Below are 19,735 nucleotides of genomic sequence, written 5' to 3'. Positions count from 1 at the left end.
GGAGACTTCACCTAAAATGAGAGGAGATCTTTCTTTTGTTATAAGAATAGCAATGCAGCTTTTGGATGAGAGTGTGCTGCATTGTACAAAATGGTATCAAACAAGATAAAAATGGAATATTGTGTTGGTGTAGCCAAGGCTGCTGCAACCACTTCAGTCCCCAGAGTCGATTAGGCAGAGTTTACTAGCAAGACAGACCATCCAAAATATATTTGGTGCATTGTCAGTCACAGGTAGCCCATGAAATATGCATTTTCATACAGCAGCCGCTTCATTTCGATTGAACCAGGCATTCATCCCTGAGCTCTTCTCTCTGATACAGCTGGGGGATTTTGCCGCTGTTTTGGTTTTGGTTTATTTATCTCGCACATCCACTTACCAGTAACAAGGTGGGTCACAAGCCGGAGGCCAGATCTGTGTCTCCCAGCTTCGGTTTGTCGGAGTGACAAATGAGCGGCTGCTAATTGTTCTTGCCAGAGAGGAGATGCTGAGGAGGCACAGAAAACCCTCTCCACTTCTCACTGCCACTGTCTGCTGCGGAGGGGGTGGCCCGATCCTGATTGATCAGTTGTTGCCAATTGCTTGGTTTTGGGGTGGGGGTGGGGATATTTCTTTACTGAGAGGGTGGTCAACCACTGGAACAGGCTTCCTAGAGAGGTGGTCAATGCCCCATGCTTGTCAATATTTAAGAGACATTTGGATAATGACCTTAATAAGATGCTCCAACTTTTGGTCAGCCCTGAATTGGTCAGGCAGTTGGACTAGATGATTGTTGTAGGTCCCTTCCAACTATTCTATTCTATTCTATTCTATTCTATTCTATTCTATTCTATTCTATTCTATTCTATTCCATTCCATTCCATTCCATTCTATTCTATTCTATTCTATTCTATTCTATTCTATTCTATTCTATTCTATTCTATTCTATTCCATTCCATTCCATTCCATTCCATTCCATTCCATTCCATTCCATATTGCTTTTGTTGGACCCATAAGCACAAAGTGCACAAGGTGCACAGGGTTCACAAGGTGAGGGAAGGGCAACGTGGCTGGGCAACATGCTCCCTTGCTCGAGTCGTTGGGGTTGGTACACTCTGCGGCTGTCACTGCAGGGTTGGACCGCCTGTAGCTCCAGGGCCTCCTCTCTTAATGTGAATTATAGTATCACCAAGACGGAGGCTTGAAAACAGTTAGGACTTGTCTTTATATCCTCAGGTGGAAGTGAGAAATAGAGCTGCTGAAGTGTTTCCTCCTGGGAAAGACTGTGCAGTAAAATTAAACTTTGGGTCAAGCTAAGCAAGGCTGTATCTAGACACAGTTGCCTCACACTCCTGGGGTCTGCAGGGTGGCCTGAGGAACATTGTCCTCCTAGGCAGTCTGAATCTGCCCCCAGATCCCACCCAGGACACCAGCAATATTTGGGATGTCCCGAGTACGGCAGAGAGACCAGGACCACCACCACTGTTTCAGCTAAGCACCACGCTGCCATGGAGCTGGAGGGGGGCTGTGCCAATCTGCAGTGCTAGGACCTGATGTGCCCTTTAGCGTTTGGAAAAGGAGCTGGGAACCCCAGCACCAGCACCGAGCAAGGAGATGTGGCATTTAGCGAAGCTTAACTTCTCGCTGCACGGCAGCGCTTCGCATTCAGTATCTTACGTGTAGCGCTGGGACTGCGTATAAAGATGTTGTCACTAAGCAACAAAACATGGATTTTGCAGGAGATAGTAAGGTGATACTAAATCTCCTTTCCTCCTCCGTCCTCTCCAGTGCACCGAGGTCACCAGAACCAGAGTTTTGCCAGTGTGGTGGCTGGGAGCCGGTGGGAGGACTGATGAATAAGGGAAGAGAGGACAACAGTATCGTGGGCTAATTCAAACCAGATGTGCCAGGTCTGAAGGGAGAGCCCAGCCAGGCAGGGCTCTTATTCTCCTCCCAGTGCCTAACCTTGAAATAAGGCAGGCAGCAGAGCAGGGCAGGAGGTGGACAAGCCTTGAGCAGGTAAAGGATACACTTGAAAACAGAGAGGAAGACTTCGTTCGTGGACTCTCTCTGACTGCTCCAAACCCAGAAACCGAGGGTTAGGTCAAACGAACAAACAGTACGGTCTAGCTGCAGAAAAATGACACAAAGGATTTATTTACAAAATAAATAAACCTGATGCCAGAAAAAATTCCCTGAAATTGAAAATCTAAGGAGGCAGGGGCAAAAAGAGGTTTGGAGCCGAGCCTTACGCCAGAGCGGTAAGCAAGGCTGATGCAGAGGTTTTTTTGGTGTTGAATGCAGACGTCTGCCTGGTCTGTGATCTGCACCCGGCATCGTTGCTCTTTGCATTGCCACCAAAAGAACCAGCCAATGTCCCCAGCGCAATGAGTAGAGGCAAGCTAAACCCCAGTAACGGGTGGCACATTTTCATTAGCATCCTATATGTGCAAACAGATAGAGCGTCACCTCCCAGCTGCCAAAACACAGCTGCCTTATCTACAGTGCAGCAAGGGGTGCGGGGAAGGGAGAGAGGGAAAATATGACCGCGCTCATTCGGTACCGGCTCAAAACGCCTCTCAGCCGAGGGTCTCATCAGAGCAGGTTTGCACAAAGCCAAGATAAAGCTGCAGCAGGTTTCCCTCTTCCCCTGGACATTTTACATCGGTGGTCCCCAGGAGACCTGTATTTCCCCATCATGTGGCTCCTTGCTGACATACCGCGTGATGTCCTGCTCGTCCGGAAGGTCACTGTGCACCTGGCCGATGGTGTGCAGGGCAAAAAGGAAAAATACTGGGAATGAGCCGCAGTCCTGGTATTTGTAGCGCAGCAGCGCTGAAGAGCCCACGTACAAACCTGGCCCTCGTGGAACCGCACCCTGGATGGGGAGGGAAAGGGTTTTGCTTGAGCCCACTTCCAAATGAGGCTCTTGTTCTCATACTGTTTGCATGCAGAGGTGCCTCCCTGGGTCCTTTTAAACTTTTAAACACATTAGTTAACTTCATCTGCATTTGACAGGACAGGGCAGGGGGATTTATCTCACCTGAATGCTGTGGTCAGGTAAGTGGATGTCTCCATCTCAACGAGTCACCTTGGCCTCTCTTTGTAGCCACTGGCAAAACCCCAGGCATTTCAGGTTGGAAACGTGACTGTTCTGATGCAGGGTGGGCGTTTCCTCACAGAGCCCCTTTTTCCCTGTGGATTTCCTGGGGAGCACAGATGACTCCCCTATAAATCACAACAGCTCATCACGTGGCTCCTGTTCATATCTAGTGATTTTAAACAAAGAGGCTTGTGTTAATAACATCGCTGATCCCTCCTGTTGTTTCTCCCAACAGAGCTTGTGTGACCCCGAGTCCCCAGTATGGACTGTCCACAGCTTTAGAGGACATGATTTTATATTGAAACCAAGAGCAGCAACATTTGGAGAGGTATACAAAAGGGAAAATCTGGTAGATTTACCCAATATTTGTATTGAAAATAATATCGCAAAGCATTTGCATATATTTTGTCTTACTTTTGTGCTAAATTTAAATGCTCATTATCCAAGGGGTTTGTTCTGACACTACACGAACTGGCTAATATCTATATACAATTCAAACACTACAGACCTGGTCCAGGTCCCTGCAATGTCCTCCTCAAGAGACTTATAAAGACACAGCCCTGGCCAGGACTTCGGCCAAGTGTGGAAAGACAGGAGCATCTGGTATCTCTCCACTAAAAAAAAGAGTCTTGAGGGGCTCAGCTCTCCAAGGGAGTGAAAGGTGGCATGGGATGGGCAAGCTTTACACCTTTACACCTTCCTCCAGGTTTTCTTTTACGTGGCAAACACCATGGTAGGGAAGGAGAAACCTCTTACCTGGTCTGCCTTGTGCTGGGGGTCTGCAATGGTGGCATTTTCTCTGGTGGCATCTTCCATGTAAGCAAATGTCCACAGCTGGCTGGAGGGTTTATTTTAATGAATTAAATTACCTTGTTCAAGTCTCATTTTACAGCTCTTCTGCTCTGCTCTTGACTTACTTTACACTCATATTACCTTTGCTCTTGTGCTTCCTCCAGGCATCTGCAGACACCCTGGCTGGCAAGGTGACCTCCTTCTGGGGTGACATCCTTCTGCATCCCTGGAGCCCATACCCTCAACTGACACAAAACATATTTGCAGGCAGAGGGGAGCACATCCAAATGCCGCGCTCGTTCCATGAACCCTTTTTAATTCTCAGGAGCCTGTGGCCTCTCTCAAGCCAGAAGTGAGGGAAAGCACCATCATTACTAAACTGGTGGTTTGAGAGGTATTTTAATTTTTTTTAGAAAGAAAAAAAAAAAAAAGATGAAAGGGGGAAAGTTCCCTGTTTCACACTTCTTAAGGTCACACTTCATATTAAGGTTCCATTTATAAAGAACACATAAATGCTTAATACATGTTTAAGTGATTGATGAATCATTTATTGTATATTGCTATTGACCGGTTGGTCTCTAGAGCTGTGACTTAACCATCTATAATACCTGCCATCGATAATGTTGGAACACAAAGTATTCGTGTGCATAACGTGCTTACCACATCTAACATTTATGAATGCTTTATAAACAATTTATAAATGAAATCTTAATATACAGCGTAACCTATTTTTAATGTTGTGGCAGTTACATAACCCATTTGGCCTTGATTCATCCCAGTCAACCTCGGGTACCTTGCGGAGGTGTCTCTGGTTGTAGCCCTGTACCATTTCTCTCTGCGTTTCTACCCTCCCTTCCTCCCACTGCTTATTTACCCCTGGGCTGCCCCAAAGAGCTCTGCAAATGTGTTTGTGGGGGATGCTGCAACCTCCCAGGCTTCAACGGTCTGTGCAGCGATCGAGCTGCACATCAGCAACCCCCTCGCACGCGTGTACGCACGCTAAAGGAGAACACCCCCCTGCCTTTTCTTTCCCCTTTTCAAGCCAAACCCATCGCGCGGGATCAGCCTGGTGCAGCCACGCGAAGAGGTGAATCCGGCAAAGGGATGGGGAGGGAATGGCATCTGTGCTCTGGATCTGAGCTGTTGGGAAAGGAGGTGGTAGGCAGATGCCTAAACTGGACCATGGCATCACTTCAGCCATTGACCTGGACAGTTCTGTAAGAACACGGGCAGACTTCGGATAGCAAAGGGCCCTGTTTCTGTCACAGATTAGTGATGACATCCTCATAGTCATTAACAAGATGCTCATTGTTAAACCGTTTCAATAGTTGGCCTGATTTCTTTCTGGCAGTGTCTACGTTGTTTTGTTCAAACTGAATACATGGTGAAGAGGGGCTGAAATCGCCCTTCTGCAGTCCTGATATCAGAGTACGTTGGGCCATAACGAATTCTTCTCTCCAGAGGATCCAGCGCTCCCTCATCACAGAAGTGGTGCTGTGTTTCCTCTTTGTTAACGTATGCCAAGTAATTTCTGAGCAGTTCCTGGGGACTTTTCCTGTGGATGTGGAGACGGGAAGGCTGAGAGGACGTCAGCGCAGACTGTGCTGATGGTACCAGCCCTTGGAAGAGGAACGCTTGGAAGAGCAACTGCAAGCAGGAGGTGGTTGAGCACTCTCTCAACTAATATGCAGCTACTGGGCACAACCTTCGGGTATAACATGATTTCCCAAGCAAGTCTATGCATATGATTTATGCCTTCAAGGTTCATTGCTGTGGTTGGTATAGATATACATTGAGAACTAGCCTGGAAGGATCTTCTGCACTCACAGATTTGTGTGTATCTGTCCCTCACGTATTAAAATGATAGTGCCAGGTTTTGATGAAATGTCTTCTCCTTGTACCAGGGTTCCTGGGAGCCAGTGGTGATGGCCCATGCAACGTAATGGGAGAGGGGCCTCAATCTCAAATTTGCGGGTTCAGATGCAGATTGTACATCTGGACACAGGTTTAGCAAGTTCCCCAGGCAGATGTGAGACTGAATTAGCTGTAATCAGTGGGTCTATTAATGTGCTTAACATTAGACACATGCTTAGAGATCTTGCTGAATCAGGAACACAGGGACAATAAGTAATCATGGAATCATAGAATCATAGAATCATTAAGGTTGGAAAAGACCTCTAAGATCATCGAGTTCAACCGTCAACCCAACACCACCATGCCCACTACACCATGTCCCTAAGCGCCTCATCTACACGTCTTTTAAATACTTCCAGGGATGGTGACTCAACCACTTCCCTGGGCAGCCTGTTCCAAGGCCTGATCACTCTTTCAGTAAAGAAATTTCTCCTAATGTCCAGTCTAAACCTCCCTTGGCACAACTTGAGGCCATTTCCTCTCGTCCTATCGAGAGCTTCTAGATTGGGAACCCAAACACAGGAGCCTCAGGACTGTTTGAAAGAAGCAGCTCAAACAAGGCTGGACATCAGATGGTGCACACAAAACAAGTGCTTCCAGTCAGTCTTCCCAGATATACCACCTCCAAAAGTGGTCCTCCTTCCATCCTTTGGGCTGTTTCTGTAGAGGATGGAAAGGGTCTTAGAATCATAGAGTAGTTTGGGTTGGAAGGGACCTTTAAAGGTCATCTAGTCCAACACCCCCTGCAATGAGTAGGAACATCTTCAACTAGATCAGGTTGCTCAGAGCCTCGTCCAACCTGACCTTGAATGTTTCCAGGGATGGGGCATCTACCACCTCTCTGGGCAACCTGTGCCAGTGTTTCACCACCCCCATTGTCAATATTAGGATACTGAGGCATAAGTAACCTTTCACGTGAGTGCATCCCCTTCCCCTCAGCTGACAGTTAATGGACACTGACACAGGAGCCACACTATGGAGCGCACATCTTTCATTAGCTCTGAGTTCATCTAGGAAGAGAAAGTTTGAGTGAAGCTGAAATTTCAGTTCCAGGGTCAATACATTCTTTCAGAGACAGAATGCAGCATCAAGAGTTATGTTATTATTACCAGTAAAAACACACAGGAACACTATCAAGAATTATAGACAGAAGAGACAGGCAGAGGCGTAAATAACACAAGATAAGTATTTATTCAGACAGTTAAATTTACACAACTTATGCTTCTCCAATGCATACATATATTGGACCAACGTCTGCTCTCAGCAATGGTGATTTAAATTAGGAATGATTTAATTCAACCAAGTGGGATCATATCAGATTTACATCTGTGTAACAATGCGCAGTTTGGCTCATGTTCAAAATAATAGCTGGGTGGTTCAGAGAAATAAAAACAAGTTTTCAGTTCCAGAAAAGGAGAGGAGATCAGAAAAGTATCATCCTTTTTTCAAGCACTGCAAGGACCAATCCTGACAGCAATCCCGGTGATGCAGTATTCTCATTTCAAGTACCTTCCCCTCACCCTTCTCCAAATTACGCTGACGCTTAAATATTCTCCTTCTGGATAAGTCACAAATGATCCCCAGAAGGAAGAATTTCTTGTGTTCCATATCTCTCACCAAGACAAGTAGAAGAGTGAGAAAATTAGGAAAGATATCATAAATGCCAAAAGCAACTAAGCATCAAAGTTGACAAAGGACAGAGTGGTCTACTATATAATGAACAGATAGATCATCGAGGGTCGGCTCACACAGAAGAACTTATATTTATGAGCACATATGGCAGATTTATAATGGCATATTGGAAACCTAGGAAATATGCAGCTTGCTTTTGTTATAATAAAACCTGTTCCCATTCCAACAGCTTCAGCAGGCTGTGGATCAGGATCCTGTCTAAGTAAAGGGCACAGGGGTGTTGCATCCCAGTATGGGCTTCACAGAACAATATCCGCTCTTCTCAGAGAACGCTCTCAAAAATAAATGAGGAAATGATCCCTTAGCTGGGTAAGCTGAAGCATCCTGACTGCAACAGCATCTGCTTCACAATATTTTTGTTTCAAATGCAATGTGGTCCTTACAAAGCCTTAGTTGTATTCCTAGCATCTGCAGATTACCTGCTGGGAATACTGAGTGAAACCCAATTTGGATTTCACTGCAACAGTGTTGTGTAACATAGTACAGAGACACATGTCAAAAGCAAGCTTTTATGGAGAAGATTAACTGGTTTAATTCCTGCTCTCCCGGGATCTTATTTTTCTGTGTATATGCCTATGTAGTGACAAAGAATTCTGCCTCATGTCGCAAACTGGTCAACCGAGCACCACTAACGCCAAAAACATGCCCAACGCAGCTGCTTGAACCCTCTTGCCATGGGTGTCTCTGGCCCAGAACCACCGTGCAAGTCTAAGGAACAGTTTTCTTACCAGACATTGCGTGCTGGCAGCTGACAGAGCAGTATCGCTGCAAGTAAATCTTCAGTCGGTCTCAGATTTCCATCAGTTTAAGACTGAAGACTTCCACTCTGGCATTCAAAGCTGTACACAGAGCCACAGCTCAAGAGCAAACACTGATAACATTGCCACAATACAGTCTTTTTAGAGATAATACCCTGCATACACTGGAAATATAGCTACCATGCTATAGCTATAGTTCCCTCAAATTACAAATATATTTAGGATGAATACATTACAGTCATTTGCAAACATGCAATGAATTGAGTTTTGAGCACTGTCATTCCTAGGGAAAACACCAGTCACATCTAAAAGTACAACTGGCCATGGTGCAGAGTGCCAGAATGAGCTGTCTGGGCTAGTGCTCCACAGGATGAGCAGGACAGACCAGGTCAGGCATGAAGTGGTGTGCCCACATTTGGATGAAGCCTAAACAAACAAAAAATCTGCAAAGAGGTTGTGCATGTAGATTTAGCACGTATAGAGCTAACTGGAGCGAATTGGAGTTCCCCTGCCATGGCTTGGTGTATCCACCTCCGAAAGTATACTACCACCAAATTTAAGAGCTGCAGGCTGTAAATTTAAGAAAAGATTGAGACAGGTTTGAAACATATGGTCCGTGAAATAATATATTAATCATACAGCTAAGATATCTCCCTGCTTTACAGGGGTAAATGCTGGTCTCTTTATACAAAAACATTATTCTGAAAGACAACAGGCTAAATTTTCAGAACATTCATCAACTACTTTTACGGTCAGGAATTCCATGGCCTTAACTGGCTAATAATTAAACTTAATCATTCTAAAGAAAAGAAGGAAAAAAACAACCACATAATCAAGCCCAGTCTATTAGCATGACAAATCTGATCAGACTAGTTTGCAAAAACTCATGCAAAGTGATATTAATGACCAGCTGATTAATTCTGGTGGCTCTTTAAGCGTCTGCAAATGTTTCAAGCAATTGTGATTGTATAAAATAGAACTGTGAAAGCCCAAAATCACAGGCAAGCCCTAGGCAACCCAAAAGTTGGCTTATTTCCTTTCTCAAGCACAAAACCCTTTAGCTCTTCATTGCCTTCTTTCATTTCTTGTTCATAGATCCACCAAACTAAAGGCAGTGACTTTAGCAGGAGCAAGTGGCACTGGGCTCAGGGGAGGAAGAGAATAACTGGAGGCACATTTGCTCTTCTTTCTTTCAGTAACACAGGAAAAAGCATCACTACTGCTATTTACTACCAAAGACACCAAATACTCAGAAAACAAGTGAACAAGAACAGGCCTGTGAACAAATCTAAGAGGGAACTACACCTCAAGGGTACATGCCATGGGTCCAGCGTAAGCCAGGAGGAATTTCAAAGAGATATACAGCTCTTGTTCAAAAATGCTAAAAAAGGATTATTCAAGTTGGAATGGAGACCTTCAAACACATGGTTAAATTCAGCCCTCCTAAATACAGCCCTCTTAAATTCAGCCCTCGAGACCCTTTCAAACCCATTGATATCAATAGAGTATACGAAAGTATAATGCATATATTAGCAATCTCAAAGGCTTTTTGGAAACAGAGGAAAACTCTAGCATAGTTATAATCTCTCTCTCTCTCTCTCTGAAATTAGCTAAAGCAGCTGCCCAAATGACTATCAGCCAATTCAGAAAGTGTTCAGCTGTTCCTCCAAAGTAGGGACTGTGGCCTGGGGTTGGACAGAAACAAGCTGGGGTCAAGCAGAGGATGTGCCAAGCATTTCTGTGCACTGTGGTTAATCAAATAGCACCCAGTACATTTACAGCTTCGTTTGGACCATAGGCTCCATTGCACGGATGTGGACACTAGGAAGGCAGAACCAGGAGAGAGGCAGCTCCCTGCTGCAGTTGTCTTCATGGAATTTGATATTCAGGTAGAAATCACCTGTGTAGAGAAAGAGAAGTGCTCCAAAGTACACAGAGTCTTTGGTCGGCTTCACCTGGAAAAGAGAACGTGAAAATCAGTATAATTAAACCAGCAACAAAACAAAATAATTGCACTTAGCAATTCAGTAGCTCCTTCAAATGATCTCAAAGTACTCTAGATTCACAACTCAGTGTTTCCCTCACACAAAAAGGAGTAAAGATCTTGTCCCTATTCTAAAAATGGTAAAACTAGAGCATTGAAAGTTAAATCCTGTATTATTCTCTCATACAGCAAAGCTGTGGCACAGCTCAAACAAGAATACAGATCTTCAGGAGTCACTGATTCCAGAACAGAGGTGGTTTAAGACAGAGGTCACCCAAAATCTCTCCTTAGACTGCATTTATCAACATCTATATTAAAGGTCTCTGAACTCATGTTAAATACATGATTAAACACCATTTAACAACTTAGCAATAACTAAATTCATCCCCACTTATTATTCAGACACAATCTGACTGCAAATTCTAATCAGGAATCTTTAATACTCACTATCATTGAAATAATCAAGTTTAGCAAGAAACATCCCATGAAAAGTAGCCACTCTGATTTAACTTGTCCAAATTAAATACAGAGTTCACACTGTTTCTACATTTATATATCTCCCTTCATCACAAAACCATATACGATCCATATCTTTACAACAAATAATATATCTCAGTCCATCATTTCAGCAAGACACTTAAGTAATTTCTAACTTTAACAATCCCACAACTGCGCAGCATGTGATAATGTTTGAATTAATATCTTCTTCCACAAGATGTTAAATCCAGTTTCAGGGTGCCTAGAATTGGGTTAAAGTTGCTGCAGATGCAAAACACAGAATCAGCACAAAGCCATTCCATTGGATGGAATTTATTCAAAAAATTGTGAAAAGGCAACTTCATCACAGCAGAAAAGACCCAATAAAGGGCACCTGATGCTCCTCAGTACTGGTCTTCCCTCAGCCAAGACCATCTTAGCAGTTCCTTCCTGCTCTGTGGACCCTGAAACCATCAACTCAAGACACACTCATGGGGTCATCCCTACTTTCACGGGTAGGCCTGTGCCCATGTGTTTTCTTTTTTACTTGAATACTCATTGGTAATGGGCCTTTCTTCCGTCATCTCCAAACACCTGAGTGTCCATCATGTTACATCAGAGTCCAGCGTTGATTTCAAATGACAGCATGACATACCACTGGTCAGCCAAGACAAGACCCAAGCCCAACCACAACAGAAACTCTGGTGTTGGATCCAGAAGCACTGAGATGTCCAGATGTGCTGGACTTGATTGGATTCAGGGGGAGAAAACCTTTGCAAGGGACATCACTAGGATCCGATGGGACATTACCACCTGGAACAGTGAAGGGATGAGGCTAAGGCTCTGAGACAGGTTATCAGGATTCTTGCCCACTATAAAAAATGTGGTCATATGGTAAACTGGGACATCAATAATGGGGTATTAACTGGGAAAGTGTCTATGGACACCCTTTGCTGAAGGGCATCTTGCCATTGCATAGGAAGACCAGAACAAGGATGATGACTAGACCATGGTGGGGGAGAGGGGGGAGGCGAACAACTAGAAAAAGTTTCCAGAGGTGTGGAGCACCTCAAGAATATGCCAGAGAGCTGAAAATTGCCTGACACCACCTCCAGTGAGGAAGGTTCTCTGTAGCTTTCAGATGTGAGGGGAATGAGCTGTTTGTTTCCGTTTTCTCCTATTCTAGGTTTTTTTGGACCTTCATTGCTGGGTCCTTCAGCCAGCAGACACGAACCCTGTATAGTCCCCTGGGGTACCAGACTTCTTTGTTGAACCTCCCTAAATTGCTGCTCCTGCCCAGGGGCCTGGCTGTTCACAAGCAGCAACATCGTCAGAGCTGGCAGAGCCCAGGCTCCCTTTGGCTTTGGTGCTGAGCACTTTTGCTGACCTACAGCAAACTTGTATGGGCATCATATCATCCATGAGTGATCAGAGCAGCCACAGCTGTTCTCCTGACCCCTGTCCTTGGCATCTCCCCTCCTTGCTGCCTACTAGTTCTTGCCCTCTGGCATTGAGTCTGGACATGCAGAACAACACAAGCAGTCTCCCCTCTTGCTTCCATCCCCTCCTCCCAGGGCTGCCTGCCTTATTTCTGCCTCACTGGAATTGATGCGGACTTGCATCCAGAGGAGGGCAGAGGCAGGCACTAACGCAAGCAATGGGTGGAGGCAAACAGCAAATGAAGCCTCCTCAGGACCCATACCTTTCTCAAGCTCCCAGTCCATTTTTCCTAATCTACCTGCACCGTGAAGAAATATCTGTAACAGCATTGATCAGAGCCCTTGACAAGTAGGAAAGTGGCTTCAGGCACATCAGCATCAACACAGTCTTTTCACTCGGCTGAAGTTCTGCCTACATGGTTGCTCATTCCTCCTGCCTTTACAGCACAAGTCTCTGCACCAGTCATCGGTTTCTTCATCAGAAGTGAGAAGAGCCAGCGAGGCAGGTAGTGGTCTATGTCCAGTTCTGCCTGCAGCCCATCTCCCTGTGCGCAGTACGCACAGACCAGACAGCAACGTTCATGGTTTGGGGACTATCCACATCTGTTTGACCACTTCTGCAACCACTACTCTAATCAACACTTGTGGTTTGGGGAAGAAACAGGGAAGCAAAAGCAGCTTGAAACCTTTGCACTGTTTAGATGCAAGTGGCTCTGCAGAAGTTACAGGAAGTTTCTTCCAAAATAGCAACTACCTTTGGGAAGTAAGGCTGCCTCTCCAGTGGGGCTGCCTACAAACATCCCCAGAAGACCACAAGTACATCAGCAGTAGTCAGGTCAGTAGAGGGCCAGATCCAACTCAACTGGTATACTGGGCACAGGCCTAATTTTGGGGTTAAACGATGTACATTTAGGTGTCTCTCTGCACACTAGGTATCCGAGCTCCTACTACAGTAAGAGGACATCCAGCCAATGCAGCCAGTGGAGCAAACACAGAATGGTCTAGCTGGCCAGCCTATAGAGTCAGGATACAGTTGCCTAAATATAGGCACCTCGTGACATTTGGGATGACCTAAGGCACTGAGACATCTGCAAAGGGCTGGCAGGATTTACAGGATGATTTACAGGAGGATTTCTGGCAGTAGGTGGAAGCCAGGTGGGATACCCATAGCACCTAAATGATGGTAGACACCTACTTTTAGGGAACTGAATCTCAGCCCTGGTGTCTATGTTAGTGTAAGCCAGGTTCACCAGCTGCAGACTCCATCTCCATTGACTAATGGGAGCTTAGCTGGCCAACACCCATGGTAACACCTATTCATTCAGATGTCTCAGTCTGGAACTGAATCCACCCAAATGTCTGTAAAGTGGATGTCCACATCTGAGCCAGCTGTTCAACACAAGGATTCATCTGATCAAATGCAGAATGAGGTAAAACATCCCCTAAACTCCATCAACCCTGATGACTAGCTCTCCACTGCCTGTGAAGGGAGCTCAGGATGACTTGTTCAGATGTGCACACAAGTCAGACGTTTCCTGCCGTAGCTGACAGTACACACCATCCCGCCGACTGCAACGCATGATCCAGCTAACCTACAAGAAACATGAAGATCACATACTCGTGCCTGATCCAGGCCAAATTCGTATTGTCATTCGATCTAGCAGCACACAGGTCTGGTAGTGTCACCACCTAGATACCGGCTTGTATGTTGTGCCAATCTGGGATGCTGTTGAATACATGCTTGCTGAGTCGAGTCAGAGGTGAAACAGATTTTACTAAAATTCCACCAAATCGTGGAAACCAAAGATGGGAAGCTTCTACTCCAGAAAAAAATGACTGAAGAATCAAGCAAAAAATGCCCATATTATTCCTCTGTTCCACTGAGATAGAAGAAAAATTAAGTTAAGTTTCTAGCTCCATCCTAATCCTTCCCCGATTCAGGCTACCATGTGGGACTGCGATTGCTTAGAACTAATTACTACTTATTTATACTGCTGTAGTACTTAGGGAGCTCAGTTGGAGATTAGGGCTAGTGCCAGCTACTGTTCACTGCCCCAAAGAGTTTACAGTGCGAGTAGAACAGTGCCAAGAAAACTAATTTGTTCCAGATGGGCCACAGAGGACTTGCCAGGAGTGATCAAATGTTCATCATAGCTTCTGAGCCGATTCAAAATGACCAGCTACTAATGAATTTCTCCTCATCTCCCACTACCAATCACTTGAGCTAGTGTGTGATAACACACGCAGGAAGAAAACCTGCTCGAGAATTGTAATGGCAAAAGCAGGAACAACAAGGAAAGATGAATCGCTGGTAGTTACAGGAATCTCCAAAGAAGATAATTTTTTTTGTTTTTAATTTGGCAAGAAGCAACTCTGTCTGATCAACTAATTAGTCAAACCCAAAACATTGGTAAGAATTAAGAATTTTTAATAACACGGCTAAAACTTCAGGTTGTGAATTAAGGTAAAACATAATTCAATGCAATGTATTAATAGGTGGGGGTCCTCCATGTTATCTCATGTTTCAAAACCCCTCACTGAACAAAAAAAATCTACTATCTAAATGATAACTGATGAAGTCACTTTTTCTGTTAAATACAGACATAGAAAGGCAAGGTTAACCGAATTAGAAGTTGTGCTTAAAAATAAAAATTTTACTTAATTTAAAATGCATGCAAATACCTCAATAACCTTTTTAATTTTCAGTAAAAGAATTTGCTTTTTGAAGTAGTATATCCCAGCAGACTTTGTAACACAAAGCCAGACTGCTGCATTGAATTGAAGTAAGAGCACAAAAAGGTGCATAAGCACTCATTACATTACCTCTAAGATAAATCATCTAACCTGGACTTCAAGTTGCAAGAAAGAGCAATACAAAATCGCATGACTTTTACCCTTTAACCAATTTATATTCATACTGCGAAGCAGCATGTGCACACTGAAAATTCCTGTATATACCCCCTGTCTTCCAGATAGCAGATTTGAAACTTTTTAGTCTGGAAACAAAAATAATTGTGATTTGCTGAGTATCAGGCTTAGTATGAAATGAACATTTAGGAAAGCAGAGGGGGGTTGGGTTTGGGGTTTTTTCCCCCCAAAGAAACCACATTCAACTGAGCTCCAATACCGTCGTAGTTTCTGCATCAGCATGACAACAGGCCAAATTTTCAGGGCGTGAGAAGTACCTTCTCTTGCTGTAATACCTGATGCTCCCACTTGTTCTTGACCATGCACTACTGATATGCCAAACCATACGCTAGTTCTCCATCCTTCCTCCCACCCAGCTCGGCAGTGCAATAAATCATGTCACCACCTCCTTGCCGGTGTCAGTGTAAAGTCAGCCCAATTAGCTTAAACTGCTGACGAATGCAGTTTTTGCTAAACTGGCCAACTTTGCACGAAAACAAATGCCCACACCATCTCTCCCTCTGGGTCTGCTGGGGAAGAGGGGAGCATCTTCCTGCAGAGGGGCAGAAACAAGCTGCTGGGAAATGGCACCATCTCAAGCCACCTCCATTAAACAAGCAAAATAATTGTGTGCCCGTGACCTTGGTTTATAAAAATCATGGACACATGTTTAATAGCTTCGACAGAGCAGCACTGAGTTACACCAGCAGGGAATCTGGTCCGGTGTCTCAGCTTTCACTTATAAAAAAGAGAAACTCTAATTCTCTTTCGTCTCACCAACCATGAGCTGCTTCCGTTTCTCAACCAGCATCTGTCTGAGTTTCTGCCAAACTCAGAGCATGAACACAATTCTGAGTTTGTTCGTTCTTCCCTGAAGCATCAAATGCACAAACCAGGACTTTCTTCTTGTCCCCAAAACAGGTGTGGCTTTCTGAAATCTTTTTTCCATTACTGAATTAGTTATTACAGGGGATGAAAGGGCCTCTGACAGCATTAGATACACCGTTTGAAGGATTTTCTTCCATGATCAGGGCTCTATGCCTCAAAGAAATATGACTAAGCATTTTCTCTGGGAGCCTGTGTAGGACAAGTATCAATACTACATACCGTGAAATATAACACTTCTTGTCTAAGAGCCGACATTTTCTTCATTTCACCCTTTTGGATGAAAAGGAGGACAAATAGTGGAAAACAACTCTATTTTTAACTTATCAGGGACTGTGTTTACAGGAGAAATGTCACAATACTGAAAAACGGGGCAAAAGCAGGGACCGTAATGTATGAGAAGGCTGCCTGGGCAGGCACAAGAGATGTGACCTCCTGACTTCTTGCCCCATAGGAGACTCAATCAGAAGGTAAGAATACATCACGCTGACATCTCCCTTTTCCCTCATTAGCCTGGAGGGTCAGGCCCTTCGGCAGCTGGGCATCCAAACACTGCCACTCTGATTAAAAAATCCACATTGTCAGGAAGAGAGTCAAAGAAAGCCATCTCTTGATTATTTCTGTTGACATATTTAAATTATTCAGCTAAGAATATAGTTATCCCCCATTAAAATTCAGGTTGATGGTGTATTCCGTGCTCATTAGCTTTTTGAAATATTTTCTTCCCATGATGCGTAATTGAAAAATATGCATGGTGACTATCCCTGTGGTTAACCTTTAACTTCCTTCTTACTAAGGTTCACTTAAATATTCAGTTTTGACAGGTACATTTTATTAGCTATCCAAAGAGCTGACCTAAGCAAAGGTCCTAAGCACTATCCCAAACGCTGACCCTCTTCTTCATGTTTATTTTATAAGTTACCAGAAATACTGCTTATTCCACTCTGCAGTACTGTCCGTATGTTTTGCGTTCCTGTTTCTTTGTTGTTGCTGGTTTTAGGGGAAGGATGTGGGAGAGAGTAGTTTTATCCGTATTTTCAGTGTTTTGCCTTAGAGGCCAAAAGCTCCTAGACTTGAAATTTTTGAAAAAGAATTTGAGAGAAAAATCAAAATCTCAATTGTTCTAAAAAGGGAATTTTTTTGTCCCATTTTAAGAATGTTTTCTATTTTTCTTTATGGTTTTATAAGAGTATGCTACGCGACAAGGAAATGAACCAGCTCCTCATATTCGTCATTAATGTTTAGCATTTTCTTTTTGCAGTCTGTTGCATTTCCTCAGGAGCTGACTAAAACTGATTTGCTGAGTTCCTTGGCTCAGCCTGGGGGATATTTCTTATGGACCAAAGAGAAAAAGTTATTTAAAATCTATTACTGCAGGCTGCACTGGATGGCTCAAGGGACTGGCAATATGGTATTAAACATTTTATCAAGGTTACCCATTCACATTTAGTCAGATCTGGAGTGACCAAAAGTTACTGTCTCTGATAGTCTACTAGTGGTTTACATAATAAGAAATTACAGCCCTAAACCATTTCAGAGAGATGATTCTATATCCCCAAACCCAGCAGCACCTTTAGCAATAGCTGCCATAATCGTGGTGCTTTCCAAAAATTAACCTGCCTTAAAACGCACAATTGAATAATGAAGCCCTTTTCCGCAAACGCACGTCATCCAGAATCGTAATCCATTTGATAGAAAGACTTACTGAATCGATGTAGAAGGTGTTGGATCCCACGAAGGTGATAGCGTCTTGCAGCTCATAGTTGTGCACCCCATTTTGGTAATCCTGGTAAGGCGTCACGGTGAGAGCGAAGGGCCCCACGCTGTGTTTGCTCCAGTTGGTCAGCTTCACCTCCAGCGGGATGGGATCCCCCACTTTGCAGTCCACCACGATATCGCAATCGCAAAGCTTCCCATCAACGAGGATATCTGCAAATCAAGAAAACAATCCCACATTATGTTGGACTCCTGCTTTAGGAACGGTATTAACCTTGATAGGAAACTTAACAAGAAAAAGTAACCTAAAAGAAACCAAGAGCGCATGACGGTTAACCTCAGGAAAGAAAACCCAAGCCTGCAGTGTTGTGTAGGGTAGTGTTGAGGGAAACTACTTGCAACAACCAGTTTTCAACCAGCTGTTGAAAAAGCTATGAAAAAAACCAATTATGATCTATACACAGGCACCCAAAGATATCTTTTTAACCTCCTCCCTTGCAGGCCGAAGCCACAGACATGCTTCTCGTGCTTCTCCTGCAAAGCAACAGCATCAGGTGAAGGGAAATACAAACAAGAATCATCAATACAAATGGTAGCTAGATAGATCCAGGGCTGGATGCCCATGTTCACATGTTACAGCCAGAATAAATCCTCCTGTATGGAGGTGACCTTTTGGAGCAGGACAGAGACTGCCAGAATTTGCAATGTAGTACATATATTAAAGTCCAGATTATAAGGAAAAAAAGGGATTTTAAAATTACACAGCAGTACTACGAGCTTGTTCACTCTTTGCGCTTTAATTCATTCTGGGATTTCTATTTTTAACTGTCTACTTTTCTTTCCCTTACTGGGATAGCAGAAAATATAAAGCCTCTAAATTGGTTACTGCTGGGACAATGACAGCCGGAGTAATGTGTCCACTAACCTTGCCCATTTGCTTATACAGAACCAAAATGTTTCATTACCAACACACTATGAAATCGCTAGTCCAATTCCCTGCTCTGAAAGGGTTCCCAGTTGTGCAGTATTACTGTATTTTTTCAGATGAGGGTTATCTCCGATCCACTATTAATACAGGAACATTTCTATTTCACTATGGGTTCATGTTCAGAGATAAGAGAAAGCCCTGGGCATATGTAAGAAAGCATCCTCTGTGTGAATACCTATCCCCACAATCTCATATGCCCATGAGGCATTTCGATCACTGCAGCTCCTCCTCAGTTGCTTGCCTTATGACATACAGCATATTATTCCTCTGCCAACAGCATCGGATTTACATTAGTAATATCCCCTCTTCAAGAAAAGACACTATTTTTATGCTTCAGGAGCTTTCACAGAAAAAAACATTTTACACCAAAGTGATTTTTTTTTTTTTTACTTATTTTTGTTTTGTTGCCTTAGATGAAAAACTACAAAATGATGCATGTTCTCGCGGTGCCCTTTAGCCTGGCAAACTGAACAAGCCTTAGCGCAGCAACTGGGGAAAAAAAAAAGCTAGTGCCAAAGAAGAAACAAGTTCAGAAAGGGACATTTATTCCAGAGGCAAAGCTGAACTACCCAGATGAAAACCCCTCCTTGACCAAAGCTCCCCAAATGCAGCAGCAAGTCTCAGATAGAAGAGGCTTGGCAGAGTGAGCACAAAGAAACCTGCAGCGCTCAAGCTGCAGCTATCCAAAACCCATGTCGGTGTCCCAGTTGGAACAGTCCCTGTGCCAAAACTTTCCTTTCCAAAGGAGGTGCCCAGTTTTTGACAACGGGAACACTGGTGAGGCCACACCTGGAGTACTGTGTCCAGTTCTGGGCTCCTCAGTACAAGAGAGACATGGACATACTGGAGAGAGTCCGATGAAGGGCCACGAAGATGATGAAGGGTCGGGAGCACCTCACATATGAGGAAAGGCTGAGAGAGCTGGGACTGTTCAGCCTGGAGAAGAGAAGGCTTGGGCGGGATCTTATTAATGTATATAAATACCTGAAGGGAGGGTGCAAAGAGGGCAGAGCCAGGCTCTTTTCAGTGGTGCCCAGTGACAGGACCAGAAGCAATGGGCACAAACTGAAATACAGGAGGGTCCCTCTGAACATCAGGAAA

At 44.2% G+C, this 19,735-nt stretch overlaps 1 protein-coding gene across 10 annotated transcripts in view; it reads right to left on the bottom strand.

Moving 5' to 3' along the window:
• Positions 1-6,960: 6,960 nt before the first annotated feature.
• Positions 6,961-19,735, bottom strand: part of TRAPPC9 (trafficking protein particle complex subunit 9) — a 542,043-nt gene continuing 529,268 nt past the window's right edge. For all 10 annotated transcript variants that reach the window (XM_075141098.1, XM_075141106.1, XM_075141101.1 and 7 more), the window contains 2 exons: positions 17,636-17,859; positions 6,961-10,193 (listed from right to left, as the gene is read on the bottom strand). In XM_075141098.1, coding sequence (XP_074997199.1) covers positions 10,014-10,193; positions 17,636-17,859 — 404 coding nt within the window. In that variant the 3' untranslated portion in view covers positions 6,961-10,013. The remainder of the gene's footprint in view (positions 10,194-17,635; positions 17,860-19,735) is intronic.

This window comes from Calonectris borealis, chromosome 2 (assembly GCF_964195595.1).
Source record: "Calonectris borealis chromosome 2, bCalBor7.hap1.2, whole genome shotgun sequence".
Classification (NCBI taxonomy): Eukaryota; Metazoa; Chordata; class Aves; order Procellariiformes; family Procellariidae; genus Calonectris; species Calonectris borealis.
The sequence above is the reverse complement of the archived record's forward strand: the minus strand, read 5'-3'. Positions and strand labels throughout refer to the sequence as shown.